We start from the raw sequence: 12,500 nt of genomic DNA on the forward strand, positions 1-12,500 counted from the left end.
TTCCGTTCTTCCTTCTTGCTGTGCTGTCCAACCTCTTGTGACTTCATAGTGCAGCTGCTGGACCTACACAAAGATGCTGCACTTGGGCGTTGAATGATGTCGTGTACCACAGCCCTGGTCTATATAGCCTAAAGTAGTCATAAGTCCAGGCATTTCTCCTATTTTTGAGATGATTATCCTTAACAGGTTTTCAGTTATTATTATTATTATTATTATTATTATTATTATTATTATTATTATTATTAATATTATTATTATTATTAGCCAAACTATAACCCTAGTTGGAAAAGCAAAATGCCATAAGCGCAAGGGCTCCAACCTAGAAAAATAGCCCAATGAGGAAAGGAAATAAGGAAATAAATAAACGATATGAGAAAAAAAATTAGCAATAGAATATTTAAAAAACAGTAACAACATCAAAACGGATGTCATATATAAACTATAAAAAGACTTATGACGACCGGTTCAACATAAAAGTATTTTCTGCGATTTTGAGGTTTGAATTGACTTGAATTATTAACACGTATTGGTAAATGTCTATATTGTTATGAAACTACGAAAGTAAGGTGGAAAAATTATGGGAAAATTATGCTAATGTATTAAAAGTGTCTTATTTGGGTGTCATTGGATAAAAAGCCAATTCTTTGCTCGTTTCCTTCAATTTTATCTAGCTATAATTTAGAAGAAAAAAAAAATTTACGTGATTAATTCAGTAAAAGACTGTAAAACCTACCCCCCCCCCCCAAAAAAAAGTAATGCATATGTAAACAAAATTCAAATTTCAACTGCATATATGGGATTACGCTGTTCTTGATACTCCAATACTTTATTTCTCTATTCTGGATAATCTAAATACCTGATTTCACTGTTTTGGATATTCGAAACTTGATTTTGCAGTTTTCGGTATTTTAAAACCTGATTTCACTGTTTTGGATATTCCAAAATTTAATTTTGTTTTTCTGGATATTTTAGAACCTGATTTCGCTATTCTGTAGACCCAAAAAAACCTCATTTTGCTGTTCTGGATATTTCAAAACCTGATTTCTCTGTTTTGGGTACTTCAAAATCTGATTTCCCTGTTCTGAATACTCCTAAAGCCTGATTTTGCTTTTTTGGAGACTCCAAAACTGGTTGTCTCTGTTCTGGAGACTTCAAAACGTGATTTCTCTGATTTTGGTGATTAAAAATCTGATTTCTCTATTCTGGATACTCGAAAACCTGATTTCGGTGAGCTGGAGACACTTTTTTTTTTTTCAATCAATTTAGAAATTATTTCAAGTAATTTGACTTAACATATTTCAAAACCTTGTTTATCTTTTTGGAATCTTTATATTATTATTATTATTATTATTATTATTATTATTATTATTGTTATTATTGTTATTATTATTATTATTGGGTAGACACCCACAAAAATGCTTCGGAGGCTTTTACTTACTAACCTCGTTCCATTTCAGTGGTTATTATTATTATTAATATTTTTTTTTTCATCAAGAGGGTCTTAATTTATGTAAAACAATATTCATTGATAAGTATATCAACTTGAACATATATTAGATTTTAAATATCTAGTCCACCACACCACATTATTTTCTTTTTTGGGGGGGGGGGGTGGCAATATCATAATCACCATTTTTTTTTTTTTTTTTTTTTTTTTTTTTTTTTTTTTTTTTTTTTTTTTTTTTTTTTTTTTTTTGATGGCGATATTATAATCACCTTTTTTTGTTTTGTTTTTTGGTTTATATATATATTTTTTTTTTTGCTGCCTCTCCTCTTCCTGTTGTTGTTGCTCTTTTATTTTTTTTTCAGGATTTTTTGTTTTTATGCTGCTGTTCCTGCTGTTTCTCAGGACCCCCAGCTGTTTATATATTCTGTTCGCTCATAACCGATTCTGTTAGCTACTAATAAATTTAGCTGCTAATTACTGCTCCTTGTAGCTGCAGTCTCGACTATTGCTAGCTGCTGCATGCTGTTACATTCTGCTACTAGCTGCTCCTATTTGCTACTGCAAGCTGCTGTTGCTAGTGCTGCTACTTGCTTGCGGCTGCTGCTGCTCTTGCTTGCGGCTGCTGCTGCTCTTGCTTGCGGCTGCTGCTGCTGCTGCTTGCGGCTGCTGCTGCTGCTGCTGCTGCTTGCGGCTGCTGCTGCTGCTGCTGCTGCTGCTGCTGCTGCTACTGCTGCTGCTGCTTACTGCTGCTGCTGCTGCTTTTGCTAGCTGCAGCTGCTGCTACCGTTGGTAGTTGCTGCTGCTTTTGCTAGCTGCTGCTGCTGCAGCTGTTGCTTGATTCTGCTGCAGCCGCTCGCTACTGCAACTGTTGCTGCTGCAAACTGCTGCTGCTAGCATCTGCGGCTTGCTGTTGCTACTAGCTGCTGCTAGCTGCTTCTGATAATGGCTGCCACTTGCTGCTGCTAACTTCAGCTGCGGCTACTGCTAGCTACTGCTAATTGTTTCTCTTCCATTGCTGCTGGTTCTGCTACTGCTGTTAACTTCTGCTGCTAACTGCTGCTAACTTTTGCTAGCTGTTACTATCTTCTGCTCCTGCTATTTGATGCTCCACAGCTGCGAGTTCTTAAAGATTTGTACTGATGCTGCCCACCTAACCATGAATGCCTACCTCCAAAAGATGCAGCTTCTCTTCCCAGCCAAAGATGTCTTGGCCCAACCTCCAAGAACTTGTCTGCATACTAGAAGAATCCCAGCTTCATCCCTCTGCAGAGCCAGTCTTCTAGATTATTCCCCCAGAACCACCCGAAGGTTGGTATCCAAAGGAATAGATCTAGATATCCGACCACTTGTACACTTGACAGACAACTTGTACTCGTCCATCAAGGTACACAGCATACTAGGATCAGCCAGGTTCCTTCCCTCTGCAGATCCTGTTGTCCTCCAGGTTATTCCAAGCATCGTTCAAGCTGAATAGTTGAGCCTTGCATCCTTTAAGCTGGGGGCAGTCCATACAAGCGTCCTTCAAGCCAAATAGTTTCAGGTGTCCTTTCCAGTGAAACTGATGTCCTGAACCTGTCCAGAATGGGTGAAGCACCAAACTTAACAAAAAGATTATTCCTTTCCAAATAAAATTAAACAAAAATTTTATTCCCTTCCTATAAATATTTTTTTAGGTGGCGATATTATAATCACCATTTTCATTTTCTTTTTGGTGACGATATTATAATCACCATTTTTTATATTTTCTATTGTTTTTTTTTTTGGGGTCGGATACTATACTCCCCCTTTTTTTTTTTTTTTTTTTTTTTTTTTTTTTTTTTTTTTTTTTTTTTTTTGTGATATTATAATCACCTTTTTTTTTTTTTTTGTGACGATATTATAATCACCATTTTTTATATTTTTTTGCTTTTTTTTTTGGTCGCGATATTATAATCACCATTTTTTATATTTTTTTTTTCTTTTTTTTTGGTGGCGATATTATAATCACCATTTTTTTTTTTGTTTTTTGTTTTGTTTTTTTTGGTGGCGATATTATAATCCCCAGTTTTGCGTTGGGATATAATTCCTCTTTAGTTTTTTTCCAGCCCTGCCTTCTCGTCTCTTGAAGGGCGAATCTATTCAACTGGCTATCCCATATTAAATCCCTAGTCTGCTCACCAGAAATTTCAATATGAGAGACCGTCTACAAGTTGGGTAATAGCGGAATTTTTAAGGTTTAATTCCATCTCTAGGTTCATATTTCTTTCCATCATAGCTTGATACTTCTTATAAATTGCAAATTCGTCTGCCACGGAAGTTAGATTCCTAATTTCTTCTTCCAGAGTTTTATTCTTCTCGTCGGCTTTCATCAACGTACTTCTTAAGGCTCTCTTCTCCGAGAGGTCTCTCTTCAGTCGTCTATTCTCTGCAACTTCTTTCCACAGTTTTTCCAGTTCCTCCTCAGCCATTTCCAGATCGCACACCACGTCTTTCTTAATTAATAGTTCAGCCTTCAATTTGTTGTTCTCATCCAGGGCAGTATCCAATTTAGTCCCTATTCTGTAGACCTCCTCGACTGCAGCATTAAGTTCACTTTCTAAAGCTGCCTTTTGCAAAACGTTTTCGGTCTTCAGTCTCTTGTTTTCAGCCTTAACACTGTCCAGTTCAGCCCAGAGTGTTCGGATCTCCTTATCAGCACTTTCGACGTATTCCTCCAAGTCGCTCTTTTCCAGAAGTTTCTCGTTGGCTGTCTTGAGATCTTCTGTTACTCTTTCCAGCTTCTTCTCGAGTATCCGAATTTCCTCATAGGCATTTTCTAATTCCTTTTCTATATATGCCTTGGCGAAAAGCTCATCACGAATTTGATCGTTTCGAGCTTCAGCTTTTTCTAGACTTACAAAAAGCGACTCTATATTCTTATTTGCTCTATGTAAATCATCAATTAAAGCCAAGTTACCGATGTTATTATATAACTCAATTTCTCCTACCTGAACAGATGTCTTGACCGAAAGCTCCTCTCGAAGTTCATCGTGTTTAGTTTCAACTTTTTTTAGACTTACCATAAGACCCTTAATATTCTTATTGGCTCCATCTATATCTGCATTTAAAGCTGATATGGCTATGTTGTCCTTATATAACTCAATTTCTTCTGCCTCTGCGCCACGCACCTCTTCACAGATGCGTTGCAAGTCATTGGCCGTGTCCGTTTCTTGGTGTATTCTAGCGAAGAAATCATCAAACAACTGAATATCCTCTTCTGCACCATCCAGCTCCTCACTTAGATCCTTTTGTGATGCGTCCTCCAATTGTGCGTGTTCCTTAGCTTTTCCGGTAACATATTTTGCCCCATCGTAGACTGCTGGTTGCAGTCTCTCCATTTCCTCCCGATCCATCAAATCCAAGAATTTTTCTGCTTCTCTATGTGAATCCTCTTCTTCCCAGCACCATGCCATGGTGCCAAAAGCTGTCAAAGATCCCAGTAAAATCATTCTGTCAGTCATAAATCTAACCCATTTTGTATAGTAAAGATTTACTCAATGCCTTCCATGGCTAACGAATATAGCATTAGAATTAGAAAAAAAAATATTGACACATTTCTCTGAAGACGAAGAATTCCTGGAGCCAAGGAAGATGAAGATTTTCAGAGTCTTCACTGGAGACAAAATAATCCTGTAGCAGCCATTGAGAAACAGTTCAAGCCTGGCAAAAAAAAAAAAAAAACAGTAGATATCCAATTACTCCGCCTTTGGGAGGTCAGCTGGAGACGAAATAATACTGAAGACCTGGCAGAAACCCGACTCAAAGATCCAGTGAAGACAAGAAAATCCTGCAGACTTTGGGAGCTCAATCGAAGATGTTTACAACGACGATTCTGAAATGGTCTTCTCTCTCTCTCTCTCTCTCTCTCTCTCTCTCTCTCTCTCTCGCCTTTGGGGGATCAGTTAGAGACGAAATAATTCTGAAGCCCTTGAGAAACGGACCAAGACCTGGCAGAAAACAGACTCAAAGATCCAGTGAAGACAAAAAAATCCTGCAGACTTTGGGAGCTCATTCGAAGATGTCTACAACGACGATTCTAAAATGGTCCTCTCTCTCTCTCTCTCTCTCTCTCTCTCTCTCTCTCTCTCTCGCCTTTGGGGGATCAGTTAGAGAGGAAATAATTCTGAAGACCTTGAGAAACGGACCAAGACTTGACAGAAGGCAGACTCAAAGATCCAGTGAAGACAAGAAAATCCTGCAGATTTTCGGAGCTCAATCGAAGATGTTTACAACGAAGATTCTGAAATGGTCCCCCCCCCCCTTTCTCTCTCTCTCTCTCTCTCTCTCTCTCTCTCTCTCTCTCGCGTGCGCGCGCGCGTGCGCCTTTGGGGGATCAGTTAGAGAGGAAATAATTCTGAAACCCTTGAGAAACGGACCAAGACCTGGCAGAAAACCGACTTAAAGATCCAGTGAAGACAAAAAAATCCTGCAGACTTTGGGAGCTCAATCGAAGATGTCTACAACGACGATTCTGAAATGGTAGTCTCTCTCTCTCTCTCTCACTCTCTCTCTCTCTCTCTCTCTCTCTCTCTCTCTCTCTCTCTCTCTCTCGCCTTTGGGGGATCAGTTAAGCGGGGTTTACACGGGCGAGCAGCTCGTCGAGCCTGGCTCGACAACCCTGTGTTTGAATGATGTTCGAGCGTGTAAACGGGCTATTTGGTTGTCGAGCGCGCTCGCCGAACGGCTCGATGAAAGTCAGGCTCATCTCGACTTTTGTGGGCGGAGCTACATTGTTTGACGAGCGGTGTGAACGGGTGTCGAGCATCGAACCTCAGTTGCTATTCAAACCTGCTAGAGGAAACATCATCAAAGAAATGAATAATGGCTGCCATTAATGAAAGCAAGAATGAGAAAGAAGTCGTACTTTGATTTCATACATACGTATCGGGCTCATCCAGCTTTATGAAAAGACTATTCCAATAAAGTAGCCAGAAACAAAGGAATAGCGGCTCTGCATAAAATATTGAAAAAACTAATTTTAAAGCAATAAGCAAGTTGGTGTGTGAAAATTTCTCTCTTTTCAGTAGCCAATCCTTCGTCCACTTTGATCTTTTTTTTTTCCTTCTTAGTGCCACTGCTAAAGCATTGGCTATCAAATCGTCCTGGTCAAGAGACACGTTGACGTTGTTTTAGCACAAGGCACACTGAGGCTCGATGTACTGTCTGAAAGCTCTTCGAGCCGTTCTACAAGTAGGTTCGACAACCGGGCTCGGCGAGCTGCTCGGCCGTGTAAACCCGCCTTTAGAGACGAAATAATTCTGAAGCCCTTGAGAAACGGACCAAGATCTGACAGAAAACTGACTCAAAGATCCAGTGAAGACAAAAAAATCCTGCAGACTTTGGGAGCTCAATCGAAGATTTCCACAACAGCAATTTTGAAATGTCTTCACTCTCTCTCTCTCTCTCTCTCTCTCTCTCTCTCTCTCTCTCTCTCTCGGCTTTGGGGGATCAGTTAGAGACGAAATAGTTCTGAAGCCCATGAGAAACGGACCAAGACCTGGCAGAAAACCGACTCAAAGATCCAGTGAAGACAAAAAATCCTGCAGACTTTGGGAGCTCAATCGAAGATGTCCACAACAACGATTCTGAAATGTCTTTACACACACACACTCTCTCTCTCTCTCTCTCTCTCTCTCTCTCTCTCTCGTTACCTTTATAGACTTCATCAATTAATTTTCGAGTTTCTGAATGTTTTGGTATTTTCAATTATCGTTTGCAGACCCTCCGGAAGTTTTATTTTTCATAAAAATGGTTTCATCAGTAAGTAGAAAAAAAACGAATATATACATTCACACAGTATATATATATGCATATATATATATATATATATATGCATATATATATATATATATATATATGCATATATATATATATATATATATATGGACAAATAAATTATCAGATAGATAGATATAGATATATATATCATCATCAGCCGTCACTAGTCCACTGCAGGACAAAGGCCTCAGACATGTCCTTCGACTTGCGTCTGTTTATGATCTTTCTATACCAGTCCACACTGGCAAACTTTCTTAGTTCGTCAATCCATCGTCTTCACTACCTTTCTCTGCTTCTTTTACAATCTCTAGGTCACGTCCTTTTCTCACATGGTGTTAGAATATCCTCTACTTTAGTTTACTCTCGTATCCACGTTGCTCTTCTCTCTCTCTCTCTCTCTCTCTCTCTCTCTCTCTCTCTCTGTATATATATATATATATATATATATTATGTTACATACAATTACATATGTATATCCGTATGTACGTGTGTATATATATGTATATATATATATATATATATATATATATATATATACATACATACATACATACATACATATATAAGTATATATGTATACTGTATGTATATACTGTATATATGTATATATATTATATATGTATATATATGTATATATACATTATATATGTATATATATTATACAGTATATGCGTATATATATATATATATATATATATATATATATATGCAGCCCTTTCTAGTCCACTGCCTGCCAAAGGCTTCAGACATGTCTTTTATTCATGTTTATGGTCTGGCCATTTTTCATCAACACGTTGACCACCGCTGATTGATGCTGGTAGGAAATTTCCGTCTGACCGTGTGTTTTTGACTAGTACAGCTTAGCTGATCATGGCGATACGGAAACCCTTTCACCACGTTAAGGTGTCCCCACTCAGAAAGGATTGCTTAGATTATATATGTGAAGTCAGTGAAACATCATAACGTGTTTTGAGGTCATAGACACTATATGAAATGCGTACATTTAATTAAAGTTTTGATATATATTATTGGAAAGATGGTAGACACGGGGTAGAGTATATACCTGTCATTAAGGTGCGACTGTCAGGCGTTTTGATGGTTTTACTAATTGGGACACTTTTTATCCTCGAATAATGTTGGTTAGAGCTGAAGTCTTTATCCAATTTGTTTTGCCTTTTTAAATAGTAAAATCTCATTGCACTCTCACTGCTGATATATGCTAATTATAATTAATCTGACTTAGTTAATTTATCAATACAGCAAACTGATCTGTCTATAACTTGTGTACTTCATTTATATACTACTGATGTATTTTTTTTTATTACTGATTTAGGTAATACTTTATTTATGGACATTAATAATGTAGCGTATTTTAACTTAGTTCACTATATTAAGGAAGCGTTTTGTAGCATTTCTGTACAATATTATCTGTCGCAAATGCCTAGTTCTTATAAAAATCAAGAAAAACGTTAGCGAGTTCACCTGGAAAAGTTTAAGTCCAATGTTATTCTTTCCATGGGCACGGGCAGCTCTGTAAATCTCATTCTAGTAGGTGGTAAATTTATCTTATCAATGCGTACGCATAGAACCAATCTGTTTTGGTTGTTGGCTTCACCTTTCAACTTCTGTTATTAGAAGTAATTTTATGACGTCTTAATATTTGCCTTTTACATCAATCGTCAGTATCCTGAGTTTGTTCATTTGTTTATTTGTTATCGACAACCACTCAAATCACCTGTTTCATCTCTTGTGGCTTAACTCTTATTGATTTCAGCCAATAACAAACGTTTTTGGAATTACGTAATACTTTTGACGTTTAGCCATTAAACCACCTAGGGGCTAGACGCACCTTCAAAAAGCCCTTGTCCGGAGAGAAGCTCCGGGCAATCTTAAGAAGAAGAAGAAGTTTTGCCATTCGAAGACAGGTGCTTCAGGCCACTGTTTCGACAATTAGCCAATCTACAACTGCCATCTACAAACATAACTGATTCTCTCCAAAATACTATGGTTTGGTTGGTCCTCGGTAAAGAGATGATGACGTCAATTGTCACACTTTATGTAACTGGCTGTCAATTTATGACGTTTTCATTGTTAACCAATCAGAAAACAATACGGTTCCAACAGACCAAGGATTGTCTTTTCCGCCATCAGTTTAAAGGTATGGATAGTGAAATGCAGTTGTGTGACTCTTGTGAGCTCGATTATTTTTGGGTAATATGCAAACATCATGTTGGGGCATATGCCGAACATGCAAAATATGCATATGATTTTTTCCGTCAACATTCTGTGTTACCTTTGAGTGTTCAGTGTCCCAAGTGTCAGAAACCATTACTTTTTAGGGAAGATAAGCATATTTGTTGTTGTAGTTCTACTGTGGTGATTGCTAAAACAAAGAAACGCCGGCGATGTGGGTATCAAGTTTCAGATGATAAAGGTACCTTTTTAGATGGTACTCATCTTCCTGCTTGGAAACTATTATTATTTATTAATCTTGGGTCAATAAATTGTGGAACCATCATACTGTAATAGATTCTATTAAAATTAGTAGAGCAACCAGTGTTGATTGGCGTAGTTTTTGTTGTGAAGTTGTTGAATATTATTTTGATAATCAAGAACCAATTGGTGGTGATGGTGTTATAATAGAAATAGATGAATCTCCTTTTGGCAAACGTAAATTTGACAGGGGCCGTCCTCTCAGTGATATTTGGGTCTTTGGGGGATTCAGAAGGAATCCAAGAAATTTTTTATACTATCTAGTGGACCCTTTGCCTCGAGAACGCTCAGCTGAAAATCTTATTCCTTTAATCCAGAAATATATTGAGTGGCTCGTGTATTAATAGCGACAAGTGGCGTGCATATAATAAGCTGTCATCTTTTGGGTGAATCATTCGGAAAACTTTGTAGACCCTGATAATTCATTGGTACATACTCAAAATATTGAAAGACTTTGGAGGGATCTCAAAGAGTGGATCAAGCAGCCTGGAAATCGCTCACAATATTTTAAGCAATATATATCTCGCTATTTATTTGTAAAACGATTCCCTGAAAATCAGCGACTACATTATTTTTGTAAAACTGCTGCATTGCTGTGCCCTCCTCAAGGAGAGAGGCAACGGCCCAAGAGGCCACAGGAGGAGGAGGAGGAGGAGCCCCATTGTTCAGGCTTGTAAGACAGAGTAATGGTGAGTATAATATTTATTTCTGTAGTATTAGGTACCGATCAGGTATTATTTTAATTATGTTGCAGATATATTCAGTGACAGGTTAGGTCAGAAAATTAAGGTTAGTTTAGTGCACGACTACAATGTGACGTGCAATAACTGGTCATTTGTATGTCATTTTCTCATGTAAAATTCTTGGCTCGGGTTTTCCCATTTCCAGTGTTTTTATGTATTTCGAATTCAGTGTATACCTGTACACCGGTCCATTTTTAGATGTTTGAGTGTTTTATTTAGGGTTTTTCCTCCATTTTGCCCTGTTTTTACCTACTTTGTCTCCCCCACCCAAAACCCCGCTTCCCAAGGAGGTTCCCGCAGATTGTTATCTATAGGGGGAGGGGTGGTGGAAGGATAAGTATTCATTTGCGATGTAAATCATTCAAATCACATCATAATACAACAGAAAAACCTATATTTTTATGTTGAAAGCAATTAATGTCCATAAGTAAAATAATACCCAGTAAAGTAGTCTTGGCCAAGACAAACATAAACGAATGATAAAACTACCTACTATGAGATTCAGGGCCTCTGTAACACGGTTTTTTCGCAATAATTTGTTATCTATGAATTTCATAAATATAACGCTTCTTCAGAATACACATTATATCTACACATAAATTTTGACTATATTCTGCATTACGTAGGTTGAATAAATTTGGTACTTATAATGTAAAAGTGCTGTTTTTTTGAAGACGGGCCAACTTATTCAGAGAAAAGGTTTCGAACGCACTCGTTAGGTAACTTATGACGGCATTTCTTCCCTCTTTCTCGATCGATGATTGGCTATACGTAACGAAGGCTATACCTCTGCCAACAATGACACGAAAGTTTAACGAAAAGCAAAGCAGTACACCTTTTTGAACTCTGAAACCTCTCCACTGATAATTGTCATAATGAACAAACCAACAAAATATGTTAATAAATACAAAAACCCTTCGATTATTAGTCTAACTCCCAAAATAAGTTTCCTAAGAAATTACAGTCTACTTTATAGGTCACAATCAGATTGACAAGGTGTAGAGAATAGTTGGTAATTTTCAAAAACGTAGTAGACAAACTTGATTTGATAACTGCTATATCCAATGTCAAGCAATTTTTATTTATTGTCTATCTACCTACCTATTTACTGTAAAAAAAAAAAAAAAAAAAATAGCCGGCACCGTATTTTGGCTTTAAACCTTCACCAATAATTATCGTCAGAATGATGACTTCATGAGGCCCCACCCACTTTGGCCTCGATATAATTCAAGATAACACTGAAGGCTATCATGGGCATTGTTGGATCAGAAAATTTAAATTCTGGCTATGAAAACTCATTTCTCGAGTAGTTGTAAGAAGTGCTAAATGATCCTCAAGGATCCCAGCAGTTGACCTAAACGTTTAATTCGTGTATACTACTGTTGCGGCACTACTGCTACAGTAGTATTACTACACTAGCACAGATACCCCACCCACATTTATGTATCGTTCCGCCATTCATAAAGTCTTTGTCATGTTTTTTTCACCGTCCAATAAGCCATGGCATCATCAGAAATTAAGTTTAACATTAGATGATAGGCTATTTCATTAAGCTGACAAATTATGGCAACTGGGTAGGTTATTGCCGATGTTGAAGCTAAAGATAAAGTATGGTATTATTCCTTCATTGAATTATCATCTTTACTACTATTTGTTTTGCTACATGTAGTAATTATTTTAAAGGATAAATGAATTATGTTCACTTTACTTCTATAAATTCCCTTTAGATGTACGAATAAAACTCCTAAAACTATTCATGATTTATTTACAAAATGCAGTCATGCCCAAAACATAGCCAACACGGTCGCACGGCCTAAGAAGACAAAAAAAGGATATCGGATGATCCGTTGGTCTGATGGAGAGTTTAGCACAAAATTCTTATTTTGACAAAAATAGTTATATAAAGACTGTTTACATACAATCTCTCTCTCTCTCTCTCTCTCTCTCTCTCTCTCTCTCTCTCTCTCTTGGTGGCTTAGTGAATAGTTGATGGAAATGTTCAAAAGCCTGAATGACATTAC

At 37.4% G+C, this 12,500-nt stretch overlaps 1 protein-coding gene across 1 annotated transcript; it reads right to left on the minus strand.

Moving 5' to 3' along the window:
• Positions 1-3,612: 3,612 nt before the first annotated feature.
• LOC137621919 (uncharacterized) lies at positions 3,613-4,818 on the minus strand. The gene is made up of 2 exons (XM_068352422.1): positions 4,414-4,818; positions 3,613-4,032 (listed from the first exon to the last, which is right to left on the minus strand). The coding sequence occupies exons 1-2, from the start codon at positions 4,816-4,818 to the stop codon at positions 3,613-3,615; spliced, it is 825 nt and encodes a 274-aa protein (XP_068208523.1).
• Between the last annotated feature and the right edge of the window lie 7,682 nt (positions 4,819-12,500).

Source organism: Palaemon carinicauda, chromosome 28 (assembly GCF_036898095.1).
Source record: "Palaemon carinicauda isolate YSFRI2023 chromosome 28, ASM3689809v2, whole genome shotgun sequence".
Lineage (NCBI taxonomy): Eukaryota > Metazoa > Arthropoda > Malacostraca > Decapoda > Palaemonidae > Palaemon > Palaemon carinicauda.